Raw genomic sequence first — 27412 nt, 5'->3', positions numbered from 1 at the left:
ATATATATATTTATTAAAAAAAAAAACCTCCCGATCTCTTCAAAGTCCACTTTCAGTTGTGGAATGGTATGTTGAGCCAGTGCCTGGGTCCAGTCCATGTTCTATTAATTCCTAGCTGTGGGACCCTGGGCAAGTTACTGAACCTCTCTCAGCCCATCTCTTTGCCTATAATATGGAGATAATACCTACTGATTCAGTTATCCTGAGTTTAGAAATAACAGTTGTATGGGCTGGACCCCAAAAAGATAGCAGTGACTCCATTTGGTGGATGGGGAAGGAGTTCAGTACATGCCACCACAACATATGCTGCTCTGGCATATTGAGTATTTGAGTTAAAGCCACTTGAAAAACAGCAGATGCAAGAAGTGCACTCTTGATCCTCCTTCTTTTTCTAAAAAACAAGAGATGAGGCTGGACATGATGGCTCACATCCTATAATCCCAGCACTTTGGGTGGGAGGCCAAGGTGGGTGGATCACTTGAGCCTGGGAGTTCAAAACCAGCCTGGGCAACATGGTAAAACCCCATCTCTACATGAAATACAAAAATTGGCCAGGCCTGGTGGCTCACGCCTGTAATTCCAGCACTTTGGGAGGCTGAGGTCGGTGGATCACCTGAGGTCAAGATTTCGAGACCAGCCCATCCAACATGGTGAAACCTCGTCTCTACTAAAAATACAAACAAAATTAGCTGGGCGCTGTGGCATGCGCCTGTAGTCCCAGCTACTCCAGGAGGCTGAGGCAGGAGAATTGCTTGAACCCAGGAGGCGGAGGTTGTAGCGAGCCAAGATCAGGCTACTGCACTCCAACCTGGGCGACAGAGTGAGACTCCATCTCAAAAAAAAAAAAAGAAGTATTTAGGTTTTGCCAGTTCTCAGGGTCTTCATTTCCTTATGAGGGTTTCCACGTTGTGTAAAACTTGTATTAAATCTGTTTTTCTCCCCTTAATCTGTCTTATGCCAAATTAATTCTCAAGCCCAGCCAAAGACCCTAGGAGGGCAGAGGTAAAGTCTTGCTTCCCTTACAATGGCATTTGCTTAAAAGCTCCAGAAAATGTCTTGGCCTTTGTCACACTTCTGTGAACACAGTCAAGTCCTTTAAATCCTCTCAAGTCTCACGTTTGTAACCAAGGGCTCAGAGAAAGCCAAGTAAATCCTGACCTGCTCTCTAAGGAACCCAGAAGGTCTGAGATGCCCTGCCTAGGCCGCGGCCAAAGGCCAGATGGGCTTCCCGAGGCCTGGCCGGGAGGGCCTCAGATGTCAGCTTGACTGACCCCCTCCTTCTCCCCAGAGCGGGAGGGCCCCGGGAAGGGCTTGACCAAGATCACGACGCGAGACGCTGGCGGAGCGCGGCCCCAGCTAGATCCACTCACTCACAGTCCTCGCTGCCGCCCTCGCCCCACTGCCCTCCTCAAGAGGGTTTTTTCCCAGGCCCCGCACCCTCACCCGGTGCGACCTGGACTCCCACGGCGGGACCCGGGCGCACGCCTCTTCCTGCCACAGGGCGGCGTCGCCGCCGCTCCGGGTCTTTGTCCCCGCCTCCGAGACCCCGCGCGCCCCAGCACTTCCGGCCGCGGGAGCCCAGGGTTCGTGCGGGGTAGCGTCTCCCGCGGCCAGGTCGCCCCCTGCCGGGACCCGGGCGCGCTGCAGCCGCGGAGCCGGGTGCCCGCCCCTCTTACCGCCGGGGGCGGAGTCGCTGCCGCTTCGGGTCCCGGTCCCCGCCTCCAAGACCCCCGCGCGCCTCCTCCAGGCGAGCTGCGGGACGGGAAGGGTCCGGCCGCCGTGGGCCGCTGCCAGCCGCGGGGCTGCCAAGGGCCGCTGGCGAGAGGCGAGGGCTCCGAGTCTGGCGGCCGCTGATGGGAGGCGGAGGCCGGGCGGGCGAGCGCCGGCGCAGCGGCCACCATGGGGAACAAGCAGACCATCTTCACCGAAGAACAGCTAGACAACTACCAGGTGAGCTCGGCGCGCCCGGCCCCCAACGCTGGCCCCGCCGCCCCTCCCTTTTCTCGGTCAATGGCGGAGGCCTCCCGAGAGCCAGCTCTCCCGGGTTCAAACCCTGCCTCTGCCTTCAGCTTGCCGCGTGACCTTGGGCCGGTGACTTCCCCTCGCTGTGCCTCAGTTTCCCCAGCGGTGTAATAAGAGCTCTTTCCAGTTGGAAGAGCCTCTCAAGCTCGCCTCTGCCCAGCTACTCTCGCCGTAGGCAGGACCCGAACCCCTCCCAGCCACCCATTCCAGTGCCCACCTGGCCCCGAGAGGGAGTCAGTAAACTAGGCTGGACAGAGGACCGCCCTCCCCGCTCCCTGCGCCCCTAGTCCCAGGAAGGAGCCCAGGAGAGCGAGTCTCTGTAAAGCAGAAATGAGAGCTGGGGTCCTGTCTGGGCTAGGAGTGGGATGTGTCAGTCCCCACATGCAGTCTTCAGTTGGAACTGTCTTGTTTATCTGCTGGGGTTCTCTCCTTCTGACCCCAGCATGGAGATAACTGGAGCAAGAACGCAAGCCTGGTACCAGCCTTCTAGGGCCACCTCTCCCAGCTCCCTTAGGCCCTCGGCAGCCACCTCCTTAGACCTTTCTAGGTTTTCCTGCCTCCAGAGCCAGCTTTCCAGATCTGGAATCCCAGTACCATCCCACCCAGGTAGAAACTTCGCTGTGGTTGCAGGATGAAGCCCAACCCCTTGGCTTACCCAGAGCCCTGGCCAATTGCTCAGTTATCTCTGCAGCCTCAGTCTCCCCAGGTCCCTTCCCTGCTCTCTGCATGGCAGCCTTCCTAAACCCATTTGCAGTTGCTCCAGCTCACCAGGCTCATTCTTCCCTCCCTCTCTCCCTCTGCCCATGCCTTTTCCTGGGCCTGGATTCCTCTCCTCCCTCCAGATGATCTCTCTCACCCTTCAAGTCCCACATCTGATGCCTCTCCCCTGACTCCTCAGGTGGAGGAGGCAGGATTGTGTTGTGGCCTGTGTAACTGGGCAGGAGGAACACCAGCAGAGTCTCCATAGGCACTTGTTGCCTTCATCAGTGCTTACTTTGGCTGTGAAGGAAAGCAGGCGTGAAGTGTGGGTCCTCTGAAGTGGGTGAAGGTAAAACAAAGGCCCCTTCTCCTCCTAGAAGCCCTACTTGTCAGTAATGGATTTCTCAGCTCCCCAGGTGAGGCCCTGGGAAGGAAGAGGGGAGACACATTTATGAAGCACCTGCTGTGTACCAGGCACAGTAATTGATGCCTTCTATGCATCAACTCACTTGATCATCACAGTGAGGTAGATTATTAGCCCATTTTACAGAAGTGTAAACAGAGGCTGAGGAGCCATTCAGGGCTCACACAGGATTTCAAATCTTGACTCCCAGGCTCTCTTCTTTAGTTGAGAGTGGACTGGGCTGGGCCATGTGTGCTCTTTGTCCCCAAGGCACTCAGTCTCAGACACTCAGAGACAGACTCTCAACTCCAGTGTGTGGCCCTTGTGATAGAGGCAGGTGATGGAGTGTGTTCTAGGGAAGGGCGCTAGTGGGCAGTCGGAGGCCAGCAGGGAAGGGGGCAAAGTCCAGAAACGATGCAGCACTTGAGCAGGCCTTGGGAAGATATGTGGAGTTTTGCCCAATGGGGTCCAGAGGAGGCATTCCAGGTGGAGGGGACAGCTTGGATAAAGGCTTGAGAGTGGGCAGGTGCAAGCAGGCAAGCCATGCTCAGAAGTGAGGAGTAGCTTCAAGAGGGTGGGGAACCGGGGTTCCCACTCCAACCAGCCTGGCATTGGGTTACTCATCGGAGCCAGTCCCAGTGTTAGGTTCTGATCCTTTGCCAGAGCCTAGCTAGACCCTGCCAGGCGGGGTGGGAGAAATGAGTGCTGTGAAACCTGAGAGCCCCACATCTCCTTCCCTCTGGATCTCCAGCCAGCCACGTGCCAGCCAGGGCTGAGTGGGGGTGAGCCTGAGTTACAGCACCCTCTCTCCTAAGTGACCCCTAGGGTTTCTTGGGACCTCCCAGCCTGGCAGTCTACCCCTCAAACTCCAAAACAGGAGTCACAGCCTCACCAACACCCACTGCTGCTCCTCCAGCCATTCCAACGCTCTGCTCTCCCTCAGCCCATGTTTTCAGTTAAGAACAAGGCCTGTTACTCAGCCTCCTTTGTGGCTCACCTGGAGGTCCCTTCCTCCATCCCCACAGCCAGGGCCCTGGGCTAGGTCTGCTCAGTCTCCTGCAAACTGTAGGTCTGACTGCTCCCTCCCACGCCCCTCCTGCCCATCCCCCTCCAGCCACCTGCCCTCTTAGTTCTTTCACTCTTCCTTCATCTCTTTCTTCCTCCTTCCTTCCTCTGTCTTTTTTTTTTTTTTTTTTTTTTTTTTTGAGACAGTCTCACTCACTCTGTTACCCAGGCTGGAGTGCAGTGGTGCGATCTCGGCTCACGGCAACCTACGCATCCCAGCTCCGCCTCCCAGGTTCAAGCAATTTTCCCTGCCTCAGCCTCCCAAGTAACTGGGATTACAGGCACCCGCCACCATGCCCATCTAATTTTTGTATTTTTAGTAGAGACAGGGTTTTGCCGTGTTGACCAGGCTCAAACTCCTGACCTCAGGTGATCCACCTGCCTCGGCCTCCCAGAGTGTTGGGATTACAGGCATGAGCCACCGCGCCCGGCCTCCAGCCTCATTTCTTACTCCCTTTCCCTTTGTACCCCAAGTTTCAGGCACACTGAAGGGCTTCTGGCCAAGCCCTCCCTCACCTCTGGCCCTTGTTCTCCTGCTGCTCTCCCTTCTCCTTTGCTAACCTAGTCTGGCCCATGTATCTGTCCAGGCCAGGTCTCACCTCTTTGGGATGGGCTCCCTGACTCCCTCCCCACCAATCCATTCAGCTGGGAATACTCAGGGAACCTGACACATACACATCCCCAGTCCCTCTTGTGGCCACAGAATGGTTTATACTGGGCACCTCACTGTTTACACTCCATCTCCCTTCTTGTATGGCCCCTATCCAGGCACAGAAGAGATGCTTGGAGGATGCTGTCAAATGAATGAACAAATATTTGTTAAGGCATGGCTCCAGGAGAGCAAAGAACTCTGCACAAGGATTCTGAAGCCCTAGATTCAAGTCAGCTGGGTAGTTGATGCTGTGGGCCTTAGCAAGCCACTGTTCCCTTCTGGGCCTAAGTGTCTCCACCTCTAAAATGGGAACAACTATTAACCTGGCTGTGCTCATGTCACAGGGCTCTTGTGGGAATCAACTAAGATCACTGGAGACTGACCTTGAGCTGTGTGATGGTCACCTGGGCAGTGCTGAGGCCTGAGCTGGCAGAGCTGGATGGAGAGCCATTTCCATTACAGCTGGGACAGCCCATGGCTCGGCTCCTGATGGCTGGCACAGGCAGACCAGGCATGTAGATGGGAGGCAGGCAGGCTACCTGAAACAAGTCACCCTTGAGTTGAGCTTTGGAGAAAGGAAAGGGTTTGGACAACCTGGAGAAAGAGGAGAGATGGGGAATAGGGTGAATAAGGCTCGGAGGCAGAACTCAACTTAACTGGGAAGACATCTAGGCTTCTACTGTGAAAGCCCAGCCTGTCCTGTTTTCTGCTGCCAAAGTTCTGAGGGTCCATCAATCCTGGGTTAGGCCCCCTCTCTGCTTCCCTCCTTTCCACTCCTCATGACCCGGACCTGAGTTGGGACCTTTGCCTGAAGACCTGTCGCTGTGTCCCTATGTACTGTCAGGAGCCAAGCAGTGATGGGGCACTTGCTCTCCAAAAGTATAAGAAAGGGTTCCTTCAGACATGGGGCTGTAGCTCCCAGGGCAACTGAGGATGTAGTGGTGGGCAGGGTCATTGGCGACTCCAGAGAAGGAAAAGACAGCAGAGCTACCGACTCTGGGGAGATGCCTTTGGGACCTTGGGTGGTGGATGGGGCTTTTGCATTGTTTCCTATCAGCTGGGGCCAATAGACTTCCTGTACCTTATCTCATTTCCTCTTCACACTGTCCCCTTCAGAGAGGCACTATTTCCACTTTACAGATGCAGAAACTGAGGCTCAGAAAGGAAAATGACTTGCCTAAGGGTCTGAAGCTAGACTAGAATTTAACTCTGACTACCAAACCTTTTCCCCTGCTACACTTCTAGGCCACCCTGAGTCCTGAGAAGCTTTTAAGAACACCTGCCATATTCACTCCCTGTGCACTGCCTTCCTGGAGTGAATCCCAGGGAAACAAGTCAACAGAAGAAAACGTGAAACATCAGTTGATAAGCAGGTTCATGGCAGCTTTGTCAGTGATGTTAAAACCAAGAAACAGGTATTACTAAATGTTCAGAAAGAGAAGAAAGGTTAAGACTTGGCAGGGGCTATGCCCTCACTGAGATACTCTGCAGCCACTGAAATAACGTAACTGCTGTGGAAGGCATACGTGGAAAAATCTGATCACTTATCCCACAAGCCTGTGTTAAGCACCTGCTGTGTATAAGTATAGGAATACACAGCAGATGCAGGACATGGAGTGGTTGGTGTACAGTGGTCATGGCTCTGTTTATAGTCATAGGCAGTGGTCAAGAAGCACAGAGGATCTTTTCTTGCCTCTGCTTCCTTGCCAGTGGGGGCCCCAAGCTCTACTCCCATTTAAAAGGAAAAAAGAAGGCCAGGCGCAGTGGCTTATGCCTGTAATCCCAGCACTTTGGGAAGCCGAGGCGGATGGATCTCCTGAGGTCAGAAGTTCGAGACCAGCCTGACCAATATGGTGAAACCCTATCTCTACTAAGAATACAAAAATTAGCCAGGTATGGTGGCGCATGCCTGTAATCCCAGCTACTCGGAAGGCTGAGAAAGGAGAATCACTTGAACCCAGGAGGCAGAGGTTACAGTGAGCTCAGATCATGCCACTACACTCCAGCCTGGGCAACACAGCGAGACTCCATCTCAAAAAAAAAAAAAAAAAAAAAAAAAGAAAAGGGAGAAAAAGGAAACACAGAGGCCTGAGTTCCATTCCCAGCCCTCCTGGGCTGTGTGTGCAACTTAGGGCAAGCTACTCAACTTTGCTGAGTCTCAAGTTACCCATCTTTAAACTAGAGAGATAATGCCTGCCCCCATTGGCTAATGATAAGGATTAAGCAAAATTGAATATTCAGAGCCCCAGGTGCCAGATGCATGGTACATCATGTACTGGCTGTGATGTGATTTTCAGCCTGGGCTGCATGTTGGAACCACCTGAGTGGCTTTGAAAACTACTGATGCCTGGGTCCACCCTTGGGGATTTCTCTATAATTTGTCTGGGGTCTGCTGAGGGGTGGAGGACACAGGTATCTTAAACAGCCCCCCAGGTGATTCTGCTCTAGAGTAGACGTCCTCACACTTCAACATGTATCACCATCATTGGGAGGGTTTTTTAAAATGCAGATCTCTGGGCCCCACCCACAGAGTTTCTGATTAAAGAGATCTGGAGTGGAGCCTGAGAATCTGCATTTTCACCAAGTTCCCAGTGAGGCTGATGCTGCTGGTCCAGGAGCCACAGCCTGAGGACCATTGATGTAGGGAGGTGTAAGTAATTGTGACAGGGAGCAGGGTTATAGGGGAAGTGTTTGCATCTTTTGCCAGTAGAACCCTTGAATCAGGACCTGGATAGTTCCTTTCCAACACATGGGATAGGAGAGAGGAGAGGGGAGGGAAAGGAGGACAGATCAGCGGGGAAGAGAGCAGGAGCTGGGATCTCTCCCCATTCCCAGTTCCGCTGACTGCCTCCTCCAGGCTAGGTGGGAGAGCCCTGGCCCTTCTCACTGGGCACCTTAGACTATGGAAATGGCCCTGGGGTGGAGGGAAGTCCACATTCTGGAGCTTCTGGAGTTTGCTGAGAAATCAGCCCACCCTGTCTCCAGCCTGTCTGTGCCTGAGGCCTGCTAAGTAGGGAGTGTTCTGTCTGTGCTGGGTGAGGAGTAAGGGCACTGCTTCCCCAGCCTGAGCCTTTCTGGGCTCCTACAGAGGAGCCATTGTCAAAAGCAAAGCTGAGACCCCCAGGAGAACCCCCTGTGTTTCCAAGAAGGCAGCATGGAGCCTTAGTCTAATCCCCAGGGAGCAGCAGCTTAGAACAGACTTGTTGGGCCAAATGGGGCCTGGAAATTCCTGCCAACTCTTGCCTCTTCAGCTCTCCTGAAAACACCCAGTGGAAACCCCAGATGTTGTGTGCATCCTGCGGGCGTCCTCTCTTTGGCCCTCTCAACACACAATCCAATTGCCCTGATGTCTAGTAGCTTCAGGTCTCATTCAGAGCAAGCCTGGCTGTTTGCAGGCCTGAGTTTCAGCCATTCACTCCTCATCAGAGCCGGCTGTGGTCAGCTTATGGCCCCAGGAGGCCCTGCAGGCTCTGGGCTCTGCAGACCTAGGAGGCCTTCTTCCTTCATGTTGTAACAGTGAACAAAGGTGGAGGAGCTAAACAGCAAGGGAGGTGCACAAAAGCCCTTCACGGCTGGGCATTTTACAAAGTGCTGGGTCCTTTTCACCTCCATACTTTTCACCAAGGTCTGGCATAGTGGCCATTGTCACTGACTCCCAGTGGTTGATACTCACCTTGGGTAGGCCACGCTGTGGATGGAGGCGGGTCATCTAGACAGACAGGACCCCTCTGAGATGAGTTTGTCATCTGGATGGCCCTAGGAGCCAAGTGCTGCCCCCACCTGGAGTAATGCTCACCTGGGAGTCCCCAGCAGTGCCTACCTTCACCTCTACCTCGGATGCTACCCGGTACCCTGCCCATCTTTCTCCTTCCCGTATCTCCCTGGCCTCTTCACTCCCTTCCCTGGGTGACCTCATCCCTTTCTGGCTTCAGACACCAGGTACATACTGATGCTTCCCCAGTCTATGTGCCTGGAACTCTCAGTCTCTGAGCCTGGGACTGCACAACCCCCCTAGCACCATGCTCAGGGCTACAGTGAGGATGGCACCCCATGCAGCTACACGAGGTGGCCCTGTGGGTCCTCATTCGGAGTTGTCCCCCAGCCACTTCCCCATCATCCCCCAGTGTATCCCACTAGCACTCAAATCAGCCACGCATACCTGTGAGCATTCATCTTCCTCCTAAATGTGCACCCTAAAGCATGCTATAGCCCCCGACCATGCACTAAGCTCCTTAGGCCTAGCCCAGGATGGACAAAGGTTTTGGGAGGCATTTTCTGTACCTACTAGAACCAACTTTCCCCAGTGGGTGAGGGTGGGGTGGGGAGGGGTAGTAGTGACTCTTCTGCCCCCAGTCCGCGGCTATCCCCTGTGAGCCCTGTGGCATCGAGGCCTCTGAGAAAGAAAGGGGCCTGGGAATCACACACTGACTATGTGTTTTCCCTCGACAGGACTGCACCTTCTTCAATAAGAAGGACATCCTCAAGTAAGTGTGGCTTCTCGTTCACCCTGTTGGGACTGGGACTGGGGCCGGGGTGAGGCTGGGGCACCCCACATGGGCTGGCTGTGCTAGCTGGGGCTGAGGCGGAGCATTGGCATCTGTCAGGAACCACATTCAGGTCCCCACCCCGCCACTGGGCTGGTATGGAGTTAGAGCTTCCCACTCCTCCCAGGGCCCAGATCCTCCTGCTGGGGAATGAACATCTACTTACTACATGCTGAGCTTTCGGGTGGGTGGTTTCAGGCACATTCTTATTTAATTCTCATTGTGACCTTATAACAAGAGAATCCATTTAACCCCATTTTACAGATGGAGCTTAGCAACTTGGCTGAAGTCACAGAGGCAGGGACTCAAGACCCAGCCTCTAACTCCAGGTCCCTTGCTATTTCACTGCATCCTGGGTCCTGGTATAGGAGGGAGTCCCTTTCTGTTGTTAGACAGGGGTCCCTAAGGGCCCATTGGCTCTAGCTTTGATGTTCTTCCCCTCCTAGGATGTCTAAAAGTTGAGGGCATGCCCATCGCCCCTGAGCTATTCATCAGGGCGCTGCTTCTTCCCAGGACAGCCCTTCTCCTTGGTGTTGGTGGGGATGGGGGTGGATCTGGATGGCAAAGATGAAGGGGATTGGCAGCCTCAGAAACCCAGGACCAGATGGTTAGCAGGAATCACTGAATACCAAGAAACCTGCCCCATGGGCCTCAGTAGGCCCCTCTGCCTGGGCTATCAGGTGGCACTAAAAGCCAGCGAAGTCCCAGGATCACTTTCCCTGGAGATCGACCGTCAGGCTGGGACCAGAGCCCATTGCAACTTCCCAAGAGAGCCGTGCTGCGGCTTGTCACTGCCCTAACCACTCTGCTCATTCAGTCAGTGCCTCTCGGCTTTCCTCTCTACCCAGGCCATTCCAACCTGTACCCTGCATGGGCAGGGGCCATCCCACTTCCACCACCTTAGAAAGTCTGGGCAAGGGGCAAAGCCCCCAGGCCTGGCATCAGTAGACCTGGGCTCTACTCCCACATCTCAGTTCTATGGCCTTGGGCAACCATTTGACCTTCCCTGAGCCTCAGTTTTCTTCTGTATAATAGGGATAGTGAAAGCTACCCTCATAGCATTGCCGAGAGGCAGCAACACTGGGGTATAGTGTTTGATAGGTGGGATTTGCCCTGTAGCTTGAGACATGTCAGGGGTGAGGTCCCCATTTGGACAGCATGGCTTTCAGTATTGGAATAACAAAGCTGTCACCCCTAGCATTCTTGTGGCACCTTTTACCTTTCAGAGTTCTTGGCATGGAGCCTCATTTGAGCCTCACAGGGAGCTTCGGATCCCCTGCATTTGTAGATGCCAAGCCCAGGCTGCCTGTCTTCTGAGGCCCACCATCATTTTCATTCTGGCAACAAAAGTGCCTTGCCCCGGCCTTTGCACTGACTGTCACCACTCCCTGGAGTGTCCTCCTCTCCTCTGCCCACAGCATTGTTGTGCATCCTTCCAGACCCAACTCCAGAGTCATCCCCTTTATAAGCACCCCAACATCCTGCCACCCTAGTGCTCCCCCAGTTGCTCTAACAGCCTGTTAGGGGCTCTTTGGGTTTCTGGGCCCAGGTGCCCAGCTCCCCCCAGACTTGCTATCAGGCAGGACTAATGGGGAGCATGGCACCTGTTAGCCACCACTGACCATATGAAGAGTGCGTGGGTGAAAGACAGGATTGGCTGAGGGAGAACATTCCAGGCTAGGGAGCAGCAGAAGTGAGACACAGGCCAGCTTTTCCCACTCCCACTCCCACTCCCATCCTCCAGTGGTCTCACTGAGAGCAGCAAAGTTGCCTGTGTGGGGAAGAGGAGAGAGGAGCTCGAAGGCCAGTCCAGGAATCAGATCCAATATCATGGGCCTTTGGTGGTGGTTTTAGTCCATTCACATGCTGCTATAAAGAACTGCCTGAGACTGGGTAATTTATAAAGGTAAGAGTTTTAATTGATTCACAATTCTACATGACTGGGGAGGCCTCAGAAAACTTACAATCATGGCAGAAGGGGAGGCAAACACGTCCTTCCTCGTATGGCGGCAGGAGAGAAAAGTGCCGGGCAAAGGGGAGAAGCTGCTTATAAAACCATTAGATCTTGTGAGAATCACTATCATGAGAACAGCATGCCCCCATGATTCAATTATCTCCCACCAGGTCCCTCCCATGACATGTGGGGATTATGGGAACTACAATTCAAGATGAGATTTGGGTAGGGACACAGCCAAACCATATTAGGGGTATCCCTGGCCCCTTGGAAAATGAGGAGCTCCAGGCAGGTGAGAGGACTTGGGGAGGGGTTTTCTGGCTCCCCACAGCCCTGGCCTGCACACCTCTGCACGCATCAGCACCCTAGGCTCTGTAACTCAACACCAGAGCAAAACCCAAGCCTGAGGCCCTGTCTGCAGCTCGGGGATGACATTGCTTGCAGGAGCTGTTTTCTCACAGGGCCCTGTGTCCGGGAGGGCTGGGTGACGGTGTTATTAAACATGAAAAGAGCTACCTGGAGTTTTGCTGCCCACCTGTCCACCCTCAGGGAAGGGTAGTAAGACAAGGCAGGATTCAGGATTGCCTGTCCCTGGAGAGACCAGGCATGGCCATGATGGCTCAATTCCAGTTTCAGCCCCTTCACTTTTCTCCAGCCTTCTCTGTGGAGAGGCCAGCATGACTGACTGCCCCTCCAGGAAAGCCCTCTCCACTGTTCACATCTCAGGTCAGGGTGACACAGCTGAGGCCTGGAGCCCGGAGAGGGCAAGGTCAGCTGCAGAGCCAGGCTGTCCAGCCCCAGGCCTTGCTCATCTTCCCTGCTCCCGAGGGCCTTTCAGGGCTGCTACTCCCCACCCCCACCGGGATGGTTTTCTTGGTAAGCTGCTCCCTGAGTACTGATCAGATGGTGAGGAGGAAACTTGAGCAGGAAGCGTTTCTTTGCAGGTTGGGGCCCAGCTCTCTGGCAGCTTTGGGGCAGTGATACTGAGTCACAGATAGCCTGCCTCCAATTCTCCTTCCCTCTGCCCTGCCCGCCCCCAGGTAGATCCGATTGCTCCCCAGGACACAGCTCCTCCATTCCCACACTGAGCCCGAGTGGGCAGCCCACCCTGTTCAGTCACCTTGCTTTCCATAGGTAAGAGCTTAGCACTTCGACTTCCCTTGTCCCCTAATTTAGGCTGTGCTCTTTTAATCAGCGGGACAGTAGTCCTTGTCCCCTTGGTACACAGAGAGGCCCACCCAGCCAGCACCCCAAAGTGTTTGTCTACTCGTTCCTTTATTGTTTATTTTCTCAACCTTTTAAAAGCTTTGTGCAACCTGTTTTAATTACTTACTACACACATACGTAATGGCTATAGAAAAATTAGAAAATGAAGCCAGTCAAGAGAAGACAAAAAAAAAAATTACCTGTAAGCGTATGACCCAGAAATAGTGGCTGTTAACCTTTTGGTATATATTATGCCAGTGTTTTTCTTTTGTATGTGTTTATCAAAAAGTCAGATCATGGTCGGGTATGGTGGCTCACACCTGTAATCCTAGCACTTTGAGAGGCCGAGGTAGGTGGATTACATGAACTCAGGGGTTTGTGACCAGCCTGGCCAACATGGTGAGACCCCTGTCTCTAAAAAAAAAAATATAAAAGTTAGCCAGGTGTGGTGGTGTGTGCCTGTAGTCCCAGCTTGGCACCTGTCCGAATAGTCAAATTCTTAGAAACAGAAAGTAGAATAGTGGTTGCCAGGGGCTGAGAGGAGGGGGAATGGGGAGTTATTGTTTGATTAGTATAGAGTTTCAGTTTTAGAAGAAGGAGAGAGTTCTGGAGGTGGACCAGTGGTGATGATGGTCGCATAATAATGTGAACATATTTAATGCCACTGAACTGTACCCATCAAGATGTTGAAGATGGTACACTTTATGGCATGTGCATTTTACCACAATTCAGAAAAACTAATAATTAAGATGGTAAATTTTATGTTTTTTAAAATTATTATTATTATTATTATTACTATTATTTGAGACAGACTCTCGTTCTGTCGCCCAGGCTGGAGTGCAGTGGCTCAATCTCAGCTCACTGCAAGCCCCGCCTCCCAGATTCACGCCATTCTCCTGCCTCAGCCTCCTGAGTGCCATACCTGGCAAATTTTTTTTTTTGTATTTTTAGTAGAGATGGGTTTCACCATGTTAGCCAGGATGGTCTCGATCTCCTGGCCTCGTGATCCACCCGCCTCGGCCTCCCAAAGTGTTGGGATTATAGGCGTGAGCCACGGCGCCCGGCCTATGTTATTTTATCACAATTTTTTTTTTTTTTTTTGAGACGGAGTCTGGCTCTGTCACCCAGGCTGGAGTGCAGTGGCGCGATCTCTGCCTCCTGGGTTCAAGCGATTCTCCTGCCTCAGCCTCCTGAGTAGCTGGGATTATAGGCACGTGCCACCAGGCCGGGCTATTTTTTGTCTTTTTAGTAGAGATGGGTTTCACCATGTTGGTCAGGCTGGTCTCAAACTCCTGACCTCATGATCTGCCCGCCTTGGCCTCCCAAAGTGCTGGGATTACAGGCGTGAGCCACTGTGCCCGGCCATTTATCACAATTTTTAAAGTTAAAAAAAGGTAAGAAAAAAGATCTTCCTGTCCCCTTACTACCCAAGATAATCACTAACATTGTAGTGACCAGCCTTCCTTTTAGTCTTTCTTTTTGTAGGTATATAAATGTATACAAGCTTTTTTTTTTTTTAAATGGGATTATACTGTGCAGTCTGCTTTTTTCATTTAACATCTTGCAAACAACTTTCAATGTCATTAGATATTCTGATATAGTATTTTAAATGGCTGCATTTAATGGATATTTCTTAATTCGTGTAGTTGAACATTTAGATTTCCAACTTTCCACGATTTTAATTTGTACTTCAGTGAATATTCTTGTGGTACCATTCACATAACTGCACATGTCTGGGTATTTCCAACAAATTGCCTGATCAAAGATATGGATATTTTTAAGACTTTAGCTTTTTCCCCCCACTGCTGTTATATGCTTTTTGTCTTCTGACCCCAGATCATTCATTGAATAACCCAAGAGTCTGAAGCTCAGCTGCCTGTAAGGGGGGCCAACATGCACTGTAAATAAATGAAGCTGTCTAGTTGGGTGGGAACTCTTTGGAATGGATACCTGCAAAAATAGCTGCTCCTTAACCCCAGCTGGTTATTGCCTTGGGGGACTTTAGACCATCTTGATGAAGAAACCTAGGTTTATAGTGTAAGATCTTTCAATCTGTATATGTTGGCAAAAAAATTCTAAATTTATTATTTTGACATAATTTAATTATTTTAAAATGCTATGTGAAAACTAGGCGTGAATGTGGATTGCTGGTTTGTGACTTTCAGAGGAATTAATGTTTCCCCCACTGATTTCAAATGCTGTGTCATGGGCTCATTCTCATTTATGTTGGTATCTACCACTTCTAGTCTGCCTTGTAAATGCCAATGTCTATTTCATTCATTGTCCTTATTATAGCTTTAAACTGTTTTAATACCTGATAGAGACAAATGTTTCCCCTGTTTCTCTTTCTTCAGGGTTCCCCTGCAACACTCCTACATTTATTCTTCTAAACAAGCTTTTTTTTTTTTTTTTTTTTGCCAGTAGCTTGAAGAAACACTTAACCAAACAAACTTTTGAATTGGTCTGGTTAGATCCCAAATAGATCATTTGCAGATTTTGATTAGGATTGTATTCATTTTATAGAAGAATGAACAGAGCATTGTCATCATTACGGCATTAAGTCTTTCCAATCAGGAATGTACAATAGTTATCTAGCTACCTAAAATATTTTTATATCTTTTGTTAAACTGTCATTTTTTTTTTGATACTTCAAAATTAGTGCATTTTGCACCAATTTTATACTTAGTTGTTTTTGTTTTTTCGGTTCTTTTAAATTGTGAATTTAACTTTTTTTTAATTAAAAAAAATATATAGAAACAGTCTCACTGTGTTGCCCAGGCTGGTCTCAAACTCCTGGCCTCAAGCAATCCTTTCCCCTTGGCCTCCCAAAGCACTGGAATTACAGGCATGAGCCACTGCACTCAGCCAAATCCTATTTTTGAAAAGGCTAATGTTGATACATAATAGAAAAACTGTTGTGTAGAAAGGCTTCTGAACTCTATTTCAAATAGTCTTTAAGCTAATTATTTTTGGTTTTCCAGTAAATGATAACGTGCCTCCTCTCCAATATTTAAGTGTACTGTTTTACCTAATTAGTTTTAACTAATTACATTCCTCCCTCAGTATCTGCAGAGGATAGGTTCTAGGACCTCCCAAGGATACCAAAAACTGCAAATGCTTAAGTCCTTGATATAAAATGGCATAGTATTTGCATATAACCTATGCACATCCTTCTGTATAATTTTTTTTTTTTTTTAGGCAGGATCTCAGGCTGGAGTGCAGTGGTGCGATCATGGCTCACTGCAGCCTCAAACTCCTGGGCTCAAGTGGTCCTCCCACCTCTGCCTTCCGAGTAGTTGGGACTATAGGCACATGCCACCATGCCTGCCTAATTTATATATATATATATATAAATATTTTGTAGAGACAAGGGTCACACTGTTTTGCCCAAGCTGGTCTCAAAACTCCTGGGCTCAAGTGATAGGCTTACCTCGGCCTCCCAAAGTGCTGGGATTACAGGCATAAGCCACCATGCCCAGCCCCTCCTATATACTTTAATTCGGCACCTCCTGTACACTTTAAATCATTACATTACTTATAATACCTGTGTAAAGGGTTGCTATACTGTATTAAGGAAAAATGACAAGAGAAAAAACTATACATGTTTAGTATAGATGCAATTTTTTTTTTTCAAATATTTTCCGTCTTCAGTTGACTCACAATGCAGAACTCATGGACCTGGATGGCCAATAGTAGATTGATTCGTGCTCCTGGGGGGAAATGTTATGTAATAATGGTGATTATAGGCATCCCACATTGACGGGTATATCCCCAGTATATACAAAAATTAGCTGGGCATGGTGGTGGGCACCTGTAGTCCCAGCTACTCAGGAGGTTGAGGCAGAAGAATTGCTTGAACCCAGGAGACGGAGGCTGCAGTGAGCCGAGATTGAGCCACTGCACTCCAGCCTGGGTGACAGTGCGAGACTCAAAAAAAAAAGAGAGAGAAAGAGATACCCTTTTGTTTCTGCTCCTAAGCAGAAACTCCTTTTGTTTCTGTTTTACTAAGAATTTTAAGTTTTTTTTTTTATTGACAAAGTATCATATACTTTAAAATACTTTTGACCAGGTGCAGTGGCTCATGCTTGTAATCTCAGCGCTTTGAGAGGGCGATGCGGCAGATCACTTGAGGTAAGGAGTTCGAGACCAGCCTGGCCAGCATGACGAAACCCCATCTCTACTAAAAATATAAAAAAATCAGCCAGGTATGGTCGCATGCCCCTGTAATCCCAGCTACTTGGGAGGTCGAGGCACAAGAATCACTTGAACCCAAGAGGCAGAGGTTGCAGTGAGCCAAGATGGTGCCACTGCACTCCAGCCTGGGTGACAGAGTGAGACTCTGTCTCAAAAAAACAAAAATATTTTAAATTTTTATTAATAAATACTTCTTAAATTTCAAATAATTGAGAAGTAGGTGAAATAACAAGTAAAAGTTAGCCTCCTTCTTTTCACAACTCTCTACTCCCACCTCACAGGGACTATCAGTGTAAACATGTAGTATATAACTTCTCAGATATTTTTCTGTATCCACACATACAGTCATAAATGCATCTATCAAATTGGTCAAAATGTTTTTTACTTAATATGATTTGTAGTCACAGATTTCCAAATATTGAACTATCTTTGCATTCTGGAAGAAATCCTACTTGGTTCTAACATACTATTCTTTTAAGGTCTTGGACTTGATTTACCAGTATGTTATTTTTCTTTCTCTACTTATTATTATTATTTTTTCTAGATGCAGGGTCTCTGTTGCCCAGGCTGGAGATCCTCCTCCTTGAGCCTCCTGAAGTAGCTAGGACTGCTGATGCATATCACCACATCCATCTAATTATTATTATTATTATTATTATTTTGTAGAGACATGGTCTCACTACGTTGCCCAGGCTGGTCTCAAGCTCCTGGCTTCATGCAATTCTTTCACCTTGGCCTCCCAAAGCACATTTAGATTACAGTCATAAGCCACTGTGCCTGGCCCCTAGTATGTTATTTTATAAGACTTTTTCATCTATATATGCAAGTACCATTGGTCCATTCTGGATGCTACATATTAGGTTCTCGTATCAGCGTTCTTGTTAACTTTGTAAAATAAAGTGAGGGCTTTCACATTTCTTGCCTCATACTCTGTAGCAGTTCAAGTAGCATAAGTATGGTTTCTGGTCCTGATGTTACAGTAGGACGAATATATAACTCTTCTTGAACTCAGTGTCCTTTATTGGGGGAGAGGTGACAGAGATGTGGTTCTTTGACAATGCTTAGAGTTTCTTTCACAGTGATTTGGTTTTTCAAATTCTCCTTGGATTTTTCTTTAAAGAAAATTCCAATGTGATTTTAGTTATTGTTTTAGAACAGATCTGTGTCCCAGCTGGCCTTCCCACCCCAGAAGATACCTCCTCAACCCCGCCAAGCACCCATAGCCTCTCTCCCTAGTCCACCCCTTCCAGGGAGTCTCTGACATGGCAGGCAGTATGCTAAAAGTTGCCAGTTGAAGGCCAGTGGTTTTACGAACATCCAGGGGTGAGAACAGTAGAACAGCCCCTGCTTTACTGATAGGGAACTTATCCTCCAGTGGATTAACCCACTTACTCACACTGCTAGTGAGAGGTGTAGACAGGGCTCCAACCTCAGCCTGACTTCATGCTCCTGCTGCAGCCATCCCACAAAACTTCGGAGGTGTAGGCCAACCCCCAGAAACACTCCAATATCATACCCCGACACATGGGGTAGGGTCAAGGTCAAGTGGGAAATGTAACAGTTGGAAGCACAATGGATATGTCAAAGTACCAGAGGCATGAATTATGAAAGAATATGCATGAATTTTGGAACAAGTGGTTATTCCTTATTTGGGAACAGTGTAAAAAAAAGAAGTTTTCCTCTACACAAGAAATAGGAGCAAAGAAAGTCCTCGAGTGCCCTCTTGTGGAGAGTCTCAGCTTGATCCCACCACCCTGGCATTTGCTGAGCCTCCTCCCACCCAAAGTACAAGTTTAGGGGTTTTCCCCTCCAGCTCTGTCTCCAAGTCTTGGCACATCCTTGTGATTTCAGGCCCTTTTTAGGGATGTGTGACTAGCAAAGTGGGCATGTGGCATTTTATCGTTTATTTGCCCTGGACAGGCTGTGAACCAGGGGATGATGTGCTTACCAGGGCTTGACTTGCAGGGAGAAGCCAAGTGGTTGGAGTCCAGAGGTCCTGGGTTCAAGTCCTGTTTCTACTGTTCATTGGCTTTGTAGGATGCAGCACTTGATTCTTGAGCCTCAGTTTTCACCACCTGAAAATGGGAGACTAATATCTACCTCTCAGGGTGATGTGGGGATTAAAATGAGTAAAGCAATCCACAGAGATTAGTTCAGGACCTGGCACAGAGTAAGCACTTGCTAAACAATAGCTGGTGTTATTATCTGTTTGAGCTGGGTAAGTAATCAGGTGCCTTGCTAAGGACAGCTAGGCAGCAGCACCACAATAATTGGTAGAACCCAAGGGAAGGTTGGGTGGCTGTGCTGAATGGCTTGTGAAATAAAGTGAGGGCTTTCACATTTCTTGCCTCATACTCTGGAGCAGCTCAAGTAGCATAAGTATGGTTTCTGGTCCTGATGTTATGGTAGGACTAATGTATAACTCTTCTTGAACTCAGTGCTGTGCTGAATGTGCTGAAAGGTGGGCCTGGGGTGTGTCACAGGGTCAAGCCACTTAAAAGGAGACCTGGGCTGATCTGGCTTTGGGGGTGGCAGGGCCAGCCCAAGCCCAGGAGATACAGGATCATACCTAATCCATTCGCCAGCAGCCTAGGGCTTCACCTTAGGCGGGTTACCTACCTCAGCCCCCAGTCAGTGCCCCTTACGCTTGTCCCACCCATGGCAGCACTTAATGGACACAATTTTTGTTTTTAGAGATAGGGTCTCACTCTGTTGCCCAGGCTGGAATGCAGTGGGGCAATCATAGCTCACTGCAGCCTCCAACTCCTGGGCTCAAGCTCAAGTGATCCTCTAGCCTCAGCCTCCCAAGTAGCTAGGACTGAGCCACAATATCCAACTAATTTTTTTTTTTTTCATTTTTGTAGAGACAGGCTATGTTGCCTAGGCTGGTCTCAAACTCTGGGCCTCAAGTGGTCCTCCCACCTTAGCCTCCCAAAACACTGGGATTACAGGCATAGGCCACCATACCCAGCTCACAATTTCATCTGAATACAATTTGTACCTCTCTTGGGATGGGGGGCTATTCTCTGGGATGACAGGGACCTGGACAAGTGACATAGGGCAAAGAAAGACTGAATGATGGGGCAGGGGGCGGGGAGGAAGGGAGCTTCCAAGTGAGACAGTGCCAGGACGCCTTACACCTTTGAGGGTCCATGCAGCTTGTTGAGGTGGGCTTGCTTTCCTGGAGGCTGGAACAGGAACTAGGGACCTGACCCATCAGTGAGGAGGGAGGGCCAGGCCCACCAGGGTAGCGGGCTGGGTCTCGAAGGCCCCCAGCTAGAGAGGTTATGAGTGACCCATTTACAGGGGCTTCCTGAGGGTGTGAGGACTGCTGAGAGCTCTCCCAGAGAGACCCAACCCTCAGGGCCTAAGTTGGGGTGATGGGGCCATGAAGTGGGCCCAAGCTTTGATGGATCCCCAGGAGTATCCGCAGGAAGAGTGGCTAAGAGTTTCTGCTTGGATTTACCATCTTGGGCTCAACCCATGGCCCTTGATGCTCCCTAGTTATGTGGCCTTAGACAATCACTCTTAACCTCTTCAGCACGCGGTTTGCTGAGCAGTAAACTGGGGTCAGGATGCATCTGTCTGCACAGTGATGTGGAGGAGGATTAAATTAGGTAGTGTGTTCATTGCTTAGCACAGTATCCCGAGCATAGAAAACCCTTATGAGAGCCCAAAGGAGAAAAAATTAGAAGACTTGGATGCAGGCCCAAGGAGTGATGGTGGTGGTACTGATGGGGTGGGTGTGGTGGAAATAGGGTGGCCTGGACACAATCTGGTTATCAGTACAGAGGTCTGGGCAGAACTCACCTCCCTCCCAACTTCATACCCTGTGGGCAGAGCAGAGAGCCTCCCATTGGCCCCTCACCTGGTCCTGGCTGAGGATGGTCTGCAGAGGCACAGGCCTAGGCAGGGCAGCATTGGGCCACTAGGACTTAGGGATGGCACCCCCTCCAGCACTTTTCCTCTGCTTTCCTCCAAGGCTGCATTCACGATTCTACGAGCTGGCCCCCAACCTCGTCCCAATGGACTACAGGAAGAGCCCCATCGTCCACGTGCCCATGAGCCTCATCATCCAGATGCCAGAGCTCCGGGTATGTGCAGGGCCTCTTGCTGGCGGGCAGGGGATCTGTGCCTCTGGACCAGCAGCAGAGGCCCCTAGGTCTGGGCTGAACCCAGCTCCACCCTTTGTGTCTGTGTGGCTCTGAGCAGATCACAGAACCTCTCTGTGCCTCAGTTTCCTCATCTGCACTCTGAATAAATAAGCTATGTGGGCTCTGTAAGGGTGCTGTACATCAGTGGCCACCCCACTGCAGGCCATAGGCTTGTGCTCATCTGCTTGTCCCTTTGTTAAGTGGCCCCAAGCCTGTTGTACTTGGCAGACCTGCGTCTGCTTTGTTAGATAATTTTTCTGTCTCCCCCTTGTCTGACCGTGGCTTCTCACTGAGGTCAGCATTGTGGTCATCCATAACATAATTTCTCAGACTTTAATGTACCTGTTAAAATTTAATTTTAAACCACCCGGGGATCTTGTCCAAATGCCAATTCAGGCTCAGTACACATGGAGTGTCAGGATTCTGCTTTTCAAGCAAGCTCCCAGGTGAGACTGATGCTGCTGGTCCTCAGACCATATATATTTCAATGTTTCGTTTCATGAGTTCCTTATCCATAATATGTAAAGTGCACTCAGCGTTAAGAAGGCATTTGGGGCATAACTCCCCATTGCAGTGGTACTTTGTCAGTAGCCCCTGGCCAGGCCTGGGATGTGTGGCTTGATGGTGGGGTCAGAGTGCTATATGGCATCCACTTGGGGCCTACACTCTGGTTGTGACCTCAGTCCTGAGAGACAATGGACCCCAGGTTCAGCCCTGGACCGACACCCCGTCTGGCCCAGCAAGGGGCTCAAGAGTAGGCTCAGAGGGTTGCTGGAGCGGGCAAGGCACTCTTGGGTGGGACCCAAGTGGTCTGTCTGTGAGCCTCCTGCGCTGGCGTGGGCTGGGCACGGAATGGGGCTAGCCAAGTGCTAGCTTAGTTGGGATGGAAGGGCTGTAGGATAAGTGATTTGGGGATCTAGAAAAGCATCCGTGTACAGCTCCCTGGGAGAGGCGGCATCCAAGGTAGTCTAGGATAATTCACAGGAGCAGAGTGACGGCAGGCCTGGGCCTGAACTGGCTGTATGACTCTTGCTGCTTATCTGGTCCAGTTATCTGACCCTACATCCACCTTCCAGATCCTGGCCTGACATGGCCTGAGCTGAGGGCCACCAGTGCCCTTGGTTGTCATCTTTTTCTGCTGGGGACAGAGCCCTACACATCCAGGCAGAGCCTCTGTGCGCTCTTCTGGGTAACAGGACGAATCTGTGCTTCTGCTTCACGTGAGGCGGTGCCTCCAGTGAGAACACATTGGCTGTGCTCAGCTTTTTTTTTTTTTGGAGACAGGGTTTTGCTTTGTCGCCCAGGCTGAAGTGCAGTGGGACAATCGTGGCTCACTGAAGCTTCAGATTCCTGGGCTCAAGTGATTCCCCCACCTCAGTCTCCCAAACAGCCGGGACTACAGGCGTGTGCCACTGTCCCTGGCTGTGCCCATCTTAATGATGTGACATGACCCAACAGAATGCTTCCTGAGCTCTTACACGTGCTGGGCCTGGTGCCAACACCTTACATACTTTAGCTCATTTAATCCCATCACAACCCAGTTAAGAAGGTGTTATTATTCCCTCTTTACAGATGGGGAAACCGAGGCTCAGAGGGATTTGGTCAATCCTCCAGGGTCACACAGGCTGTCCACAGTCTGGCTCCAGGGCCCTCCTGATTATCCTGCACCCACAGTGATTGCTGTATGTGTTTCCTTCAGGAGAATCCCTTCAAAGAAAGGATCGTGGCGGCGTTTTCCGAGGATGGTGAGGGGAACCTCACTTTCAACGACTTTGTGGACATGTTTTCTGTGCTCTGCGAGTCGGCTCCCCGAGAGCTCAAGGCAAACTATGCCTTCAAGATCTATGGTAATTAGGGCTAGAGGAGGGGGCTGTGAATGTGAGGGGGGCAGCATGTGGGGCCCTCAGGCTGTCTGGTTACTGCTGGCTCCTGCCCTGGGGACACCAAGAACAGTGAAGCTGATCTGTCCTCTGAAGAGTGCCTATCCAGTGGGGTGGCCAGGGGAGACGATCAGTCCCTGAGAGACATCTGTGGGGTTCCTGAGAACAGAGGAGGGAGGGACTCGCCAACCCCAGGTCGGGTGGTTAGTGTGAGAGGGGTCCCAGGCATGACCTTTAAGCAGGGACTAGCAGAGGCTTGGACTAGAGAAGTGGGGACTGGCAGACCTGACAGAGGGCGCAAACCATGCAGACACAGGGAAGCGCAGAGCTTGGTAAGGAGATGGGAGGAACTTGAAAGGTGGTGGGACAGGGGGTATGAGTCTGAAGAGAATTTGGGGCCAGGCTGTAAGAGCCAGCCACAGAGTTTGGGGCTAGTGCTCTGGACACCAGGGCCACTGCAAGGTTTCCAGTGGGGAAGGGCAGCTCTGTTTTCTGGAAAGATCACTCAGCAGCTTTGAGGTGTAAAATGGAGGAGCTAGAGAGGCTGCCTAGGCCATGGTGGTGAGGCCAGGCCTACAGGGCGGCCTCCGGAGCCCCCCAACACTGCCAGAGGTAGGGCTGCCTGGGTTCACCCCACCCAGCCCTGCCCTCGGCCCTGCTGTCTCACCAGCCATCAGAGGGCAGCAGGCACTCATAAGCCAAGGACTCACGCTTCTCCCACAGCCATAGGGAGAAAACTTCATACCCACGAGCTCACCCGCTGTGCTGGCCTGACAGACCCATGGGGACTGGTGTCAAATCCTCAGACAGACCTCAGTTGAGATGGCTAAGGCCCAGGAAGGGGCTGGGACCCAACCTGGACCTGAAGAGTCAAGGTCAAACCTCCTGTCCTCAGCACCTTTGATCAGACACTGGATCCCAAGGCAGCAGGGTCTATCAGGGGCTGACATTTCACTTTCTTTTTTTCTATTTATTTATTTATTTATTTTTAATATTTTTTTTGAGACGGAGTCTTACTCTGTCGCCCAGGCTGGAATGCAATGGCGTGATCTTGGCGTACTGCAACATCCGCCTCCCGGGTTCAAGCGATTCTCCTGCCTCAGTCTCCCAAGTAGCTAAGATTACAGGTTCCTGCCACTACACCTAGCTAATTTTTGTATTTTCAGTAGAGATGGGGTTTCACCATGTTGGTCAGGCTGGTCTCGAACTCCCGACCTCAGGTGATCTGACTGCCTCGGCCTCCCAAAGTGCCGGGATTACAGGCGTGAGCCACTGCGCCCGGACTGATGTTTCACCTTCTAGTTATGTTTCACATTCTAGTTATGTTTATTTCAGAGGACTTTGGTTTCTGTCTGTGCACCCACGTTTTGCTTGCATATCAGAAAGAAAATACCTGCCAGTCTACCCTCCACGAACTATGCCCACATGGGTCATGTAAAATGCTTCTCAGATTCCACCCAACATCTGCCCAGTCTTGGACCCCACAGCATTGCTCCTGGGATGGGCTGCTGTCTGCCCAAGATAGGGAGTGCAGATCACATGGACTGGGTGGGCACAGGAACACATGGAAGAACTGTGGCTTCCTTGCTGCCCTAGGCTGGGGGTGGAGTGGGGAGAGGCAGCCAGGGCCCTCCTAGTCTGGTGCTGGGGAGGCCTGGGGCCTCATTTGCAACAAGGATCATCTTACTTCTGAGCCTCAGTTTACTCATGTTAAATGGCCACAGCAATTGAGTCAGCCAGCAAATCTTTCCAGAGATTTGCTATGTCCCATGCCAAGGGCACAGATGAATCTCCCCTGATGCCTACCCTAGAGTTGTGCCCAGGCCTCTGCAGAGATAGGGCAGAATCACCCCCAAGAGCTTGGGCTCCAGGGTCCAACAATGACCAGGGATGTGACCTCAAGCAGGTACCTTTCCTTTTCACCTCTCTTTTTTTTTTTTTTTTTTTTTTTTTTTTTGAGACAGAGTCTCGCTCTGTCACCCAGGCTGGAGTGCAGTGGCGCTATCTTGGCTCACTGCAAGCTCTGCCTCCCAGGTTCATGCCATTCTCCTGCCTCAGCCTCCCGAGTAGCTGGGATTACAGACGTCTGCCGCCAGGCCCGGCTAATGTTTTGTTTTTTTTTTTTTTGTATTTTTAGCAGAGACGGGGTTTCACCATGTATGCCAGGACGGTCTCGATCTCTTGGCCTCATGATCCACCTGCCTCAGCTTCCCAAAGTGCTGGGATTACAGGCGTGAGCCACCGCACCTGGCCACCTCTCTGTTTCTTCATGTGTATAGTGGGGATTCAATTGTGCCTGCCTCATAGTCTTGTTTTGAAAATTAAATGAGAAAGAGCATGTAATGCTCACATGATGGGTCTTCATCACTAACATTAATGTCAGAGTTTGCCAGTGGGCACGAGAAGCTCATCTGGGGGGGAGAGGACCCTTATTGCTAGAAAGCCCTGCCACTGGGAGGTGATGTGTGAGCCAAAATTTGAAGGATAACCAGGAGTTTGCTGGGAAGGGACCCCAGGCAGAAGAAACAGCACATGCGCAGATCTGGTAGTTGGGCTGAAAATGTAAGGAGAGAGTTTGCTTTGATGCAGCCATGCATGGCTTGGTCCTCTGAACCATTTTGCTATCCTTTGGGGCAGTGATAGTGCCTTTTGCTGTGTAGAATCAAACCATGTTCCCTGTTCTGTGTGCACAAATGCCAGGCACAGGCCCCTCTCTAAGGGCCTTTTGATTTTGAGTCTCCTGACCCATCCTGTTTCCTGGCCACACACCACTGAGGCAACATGGTGCGGTTTAGAAAACTTGGGTCTTAGAGTCACATAGGCCCCAATCAGAATCCCTGCTCTATCTCCGAGTGGCTCTCCCACCTTGATTAAATCACATGGCCTTTTTGGGCCTTAGTTTCCTTAGCTCTAGAAGTCTAAAGGGAACACAGGGTCCACTGTGGGCTAAGGCCAGGAAGGGCTATCTGGCCTAAGCCTGAAGTTCTCAGGAAACCTCAGATTTGGACTTTTGACCTGTTTCAGGATGTGGTTTAGTCATTGTGGGGTTGTTGTGGGTGGTGGATGTGGGTGTCTAAGCTATGCCTGGTGGGTGAGCCCTCTTGGGGGCTGGGATCCAGTGTCCCGACAGTGTGCATGGAGATGCTCTGGGGACATCAGAAGCTGGTGGAGGTAGTGGGACCAGCTGGGAGTGTAGGGGTCCCTGGGTGCACGCAACCTGGACTTGAACATGTCCAACCCCCGCCCCACAGACTTCAACACTGACAACTTCATCTGCAAGGAAGACCTGGAGCTGACGCTGGCCCGGCTCACTAAGTCAGAGCTGGATGAGGAGGAGGTGGTTCTTGTGTGCGACAAGGTCATTGAGGAGGCTGACCTGGATGGTGATGGCAAGCTGGGCTTTGCTGACTTCGAGGACATGATTGCCAAGGCCCCTGACTTCCTCAGGTGCTGCCATTACAGGGGCCGGGCTTGGGCAGGGCAGGGAAGGGCAGGCCGGGATGTTGGGGCTAAGCCCCTGTCACTTGCTGTTTGTGAGCAGTGGTGTGTGACCAGGAAGCAGGAGGTCACGTTCAAGGCACCCTTGCCCTAGATGTGTGACTGGCCTTTGTCCCCTGCAAGGGGGAAGGTGGAAGACCTGGGGGCCCCTTCAGTGATAACTGGGAGCAGAACTCCCTGGGCACCGCTGTCCCTCCAAGCTTGCCTTCCCTCAGTATTGATTACTTGCATCCACTATGCAGGGTTCCCTATTGAGGCGCTGTCCAGCATGGGGCTGGGGCCTGCTGTGCTTTTCCCTGAGGAGCCTTTACCTGCCAAACCCAGGGCCTCTCACCCTCTCTTGCCCTTTCTCTCTTTCCAGCACTTTCCACATCCGGATCTGAGGACACTGCCGAGGCTGCAGGGGCCTGGAAGTCCACCGTCCTGTCCTGTAGTCACATGGGTGTGGCCTCCAAGCTCCCCAGGAAAGCAGTGGCAGCCTCTGGGGTTCACACCATGAATATTTCCTGTGGCCCTTTCAGCAAAAAACAGCCTTAACCAGGAAGGGGGCATGTGAGGGTTAGGACCCTTCCCACAGCCCCTCTGTGGTCCAGCCCGAGGACCCATGGCCCCTCTCCAGGCCCTCCGCACCCCACCCTATGCCCCAGTCCTCTCCCACTCCAGGAATGCTCCCCAGCCCCCAGAGGGAAAGGCAGATAACCCAATAGGAGGTGGTGGGGTCTGACATGTCCAAGTGCTGGCAGACACCCTGGTCACCCAGGACAGAATGGGAAAAAAAAAAAAAGAGGTCAGGGTTTTAATGAGCTATGCAATCTTTTTCCAAAACCCAAGGTTGGGCTGCTCCTCACCCCTGCCTGTTCCTCTTCTGCTGGCCTCCTTCACAATGTGAAGCTGTGGGCACAGTGGGCTGAAGGGCTCTTGCCCCTGTCTCTGCCTCTGGGTCATGAGTACCACCCTGCCTGCCTTCCCCAACACCATGGAATCCTCACTGGTGTGTGCTGTCCACAGATGTGTGAACTCCTGGTAGTAAAACACTTTTGCATCCCTGTGCTCTCCATGTCTGCTAATGTTAGGAAATGTTTGAGGATACCTTTGCTTCTCATCCTTGAAATCCCACCATTGGCGTCTCACCTCTCAGCAT

At 51.0% G+C, this 27412-nt stretch overlaps 2 protein-coding genes across 3 annotated transcripts in view; one reads left to right on the top strand and one right to left on the bottom strand.

Annotated features, from left to right (window-relative positions):
• LOC108524298 (translation initiation factor IF-2-like) overlaps window positions 1–1901 on the bottom strand; it is a 13121-nt gene extending 11220 nt beyond the window's left edge. The window contains exon 1 of the mRNA XM_017865346.1: window positions 1444–1901. Within this exon, the coding sequence (XP_017720835.1) occupies window positions 1444–1901 (458 nt within the window). The remainder of the gene's footprint in view (window positions 1–1443) is intronic.
• Window positions 1381–27357, top strand: CIB2 (calcium and integrin binding family member 2). Of its 2 annotated transcripts, XM_017865344.1 has the most exons (6): window positions 1381–1950; window positions 9291–9325; window positions 20722–20833; window positions 22593–22740; window positions 26025–26220; window positions 26633–27357. In XM_017865344.1, the coding sequence occupies exons 1-6, from the start codon at window positions 1900–1902 to the stop codon at window positions 26652–26654; spliced, it is 564 nt and encodes a 187-aa protein (XP_017720833.1). In that variant the 5' UTR covers window positions 1381–1899; the 3' UTR covers window positions 26655–27357. The 2 variants fall into 2 exon arrangements, with proteins under 2 accessions (XP_017720833.1, XP_017720834.1); XM_017865345.1 differs by lacking the exons at window positions 1381–1950; window positions 9291–9325 and adding an exon at window positions 16637–16676.
• The last annotated feature ends 55 nt before the right edge of the window (window positions 27358–27412 follow it).

This window comes from Rhinopithecus bieti, unplaced genomic scaffold (assembly GCF_001698545.2).
Source record: "Rhinopithecus bieti isolate Rb0 unplaced genomic scaffold, ASM169854v2 scaffold_82461, whole genome shotgun sequence".
NCBI classification, from domain to species: Eukaryota; Metazoa; Chordata; class Mammalia; order Primates; family Cercopithecidae; genus Rhinopithecus; species Rhinopithecus bieti.
This window is presented reverse-complemented; position numbering and strand designations above follow the sequence as displayed.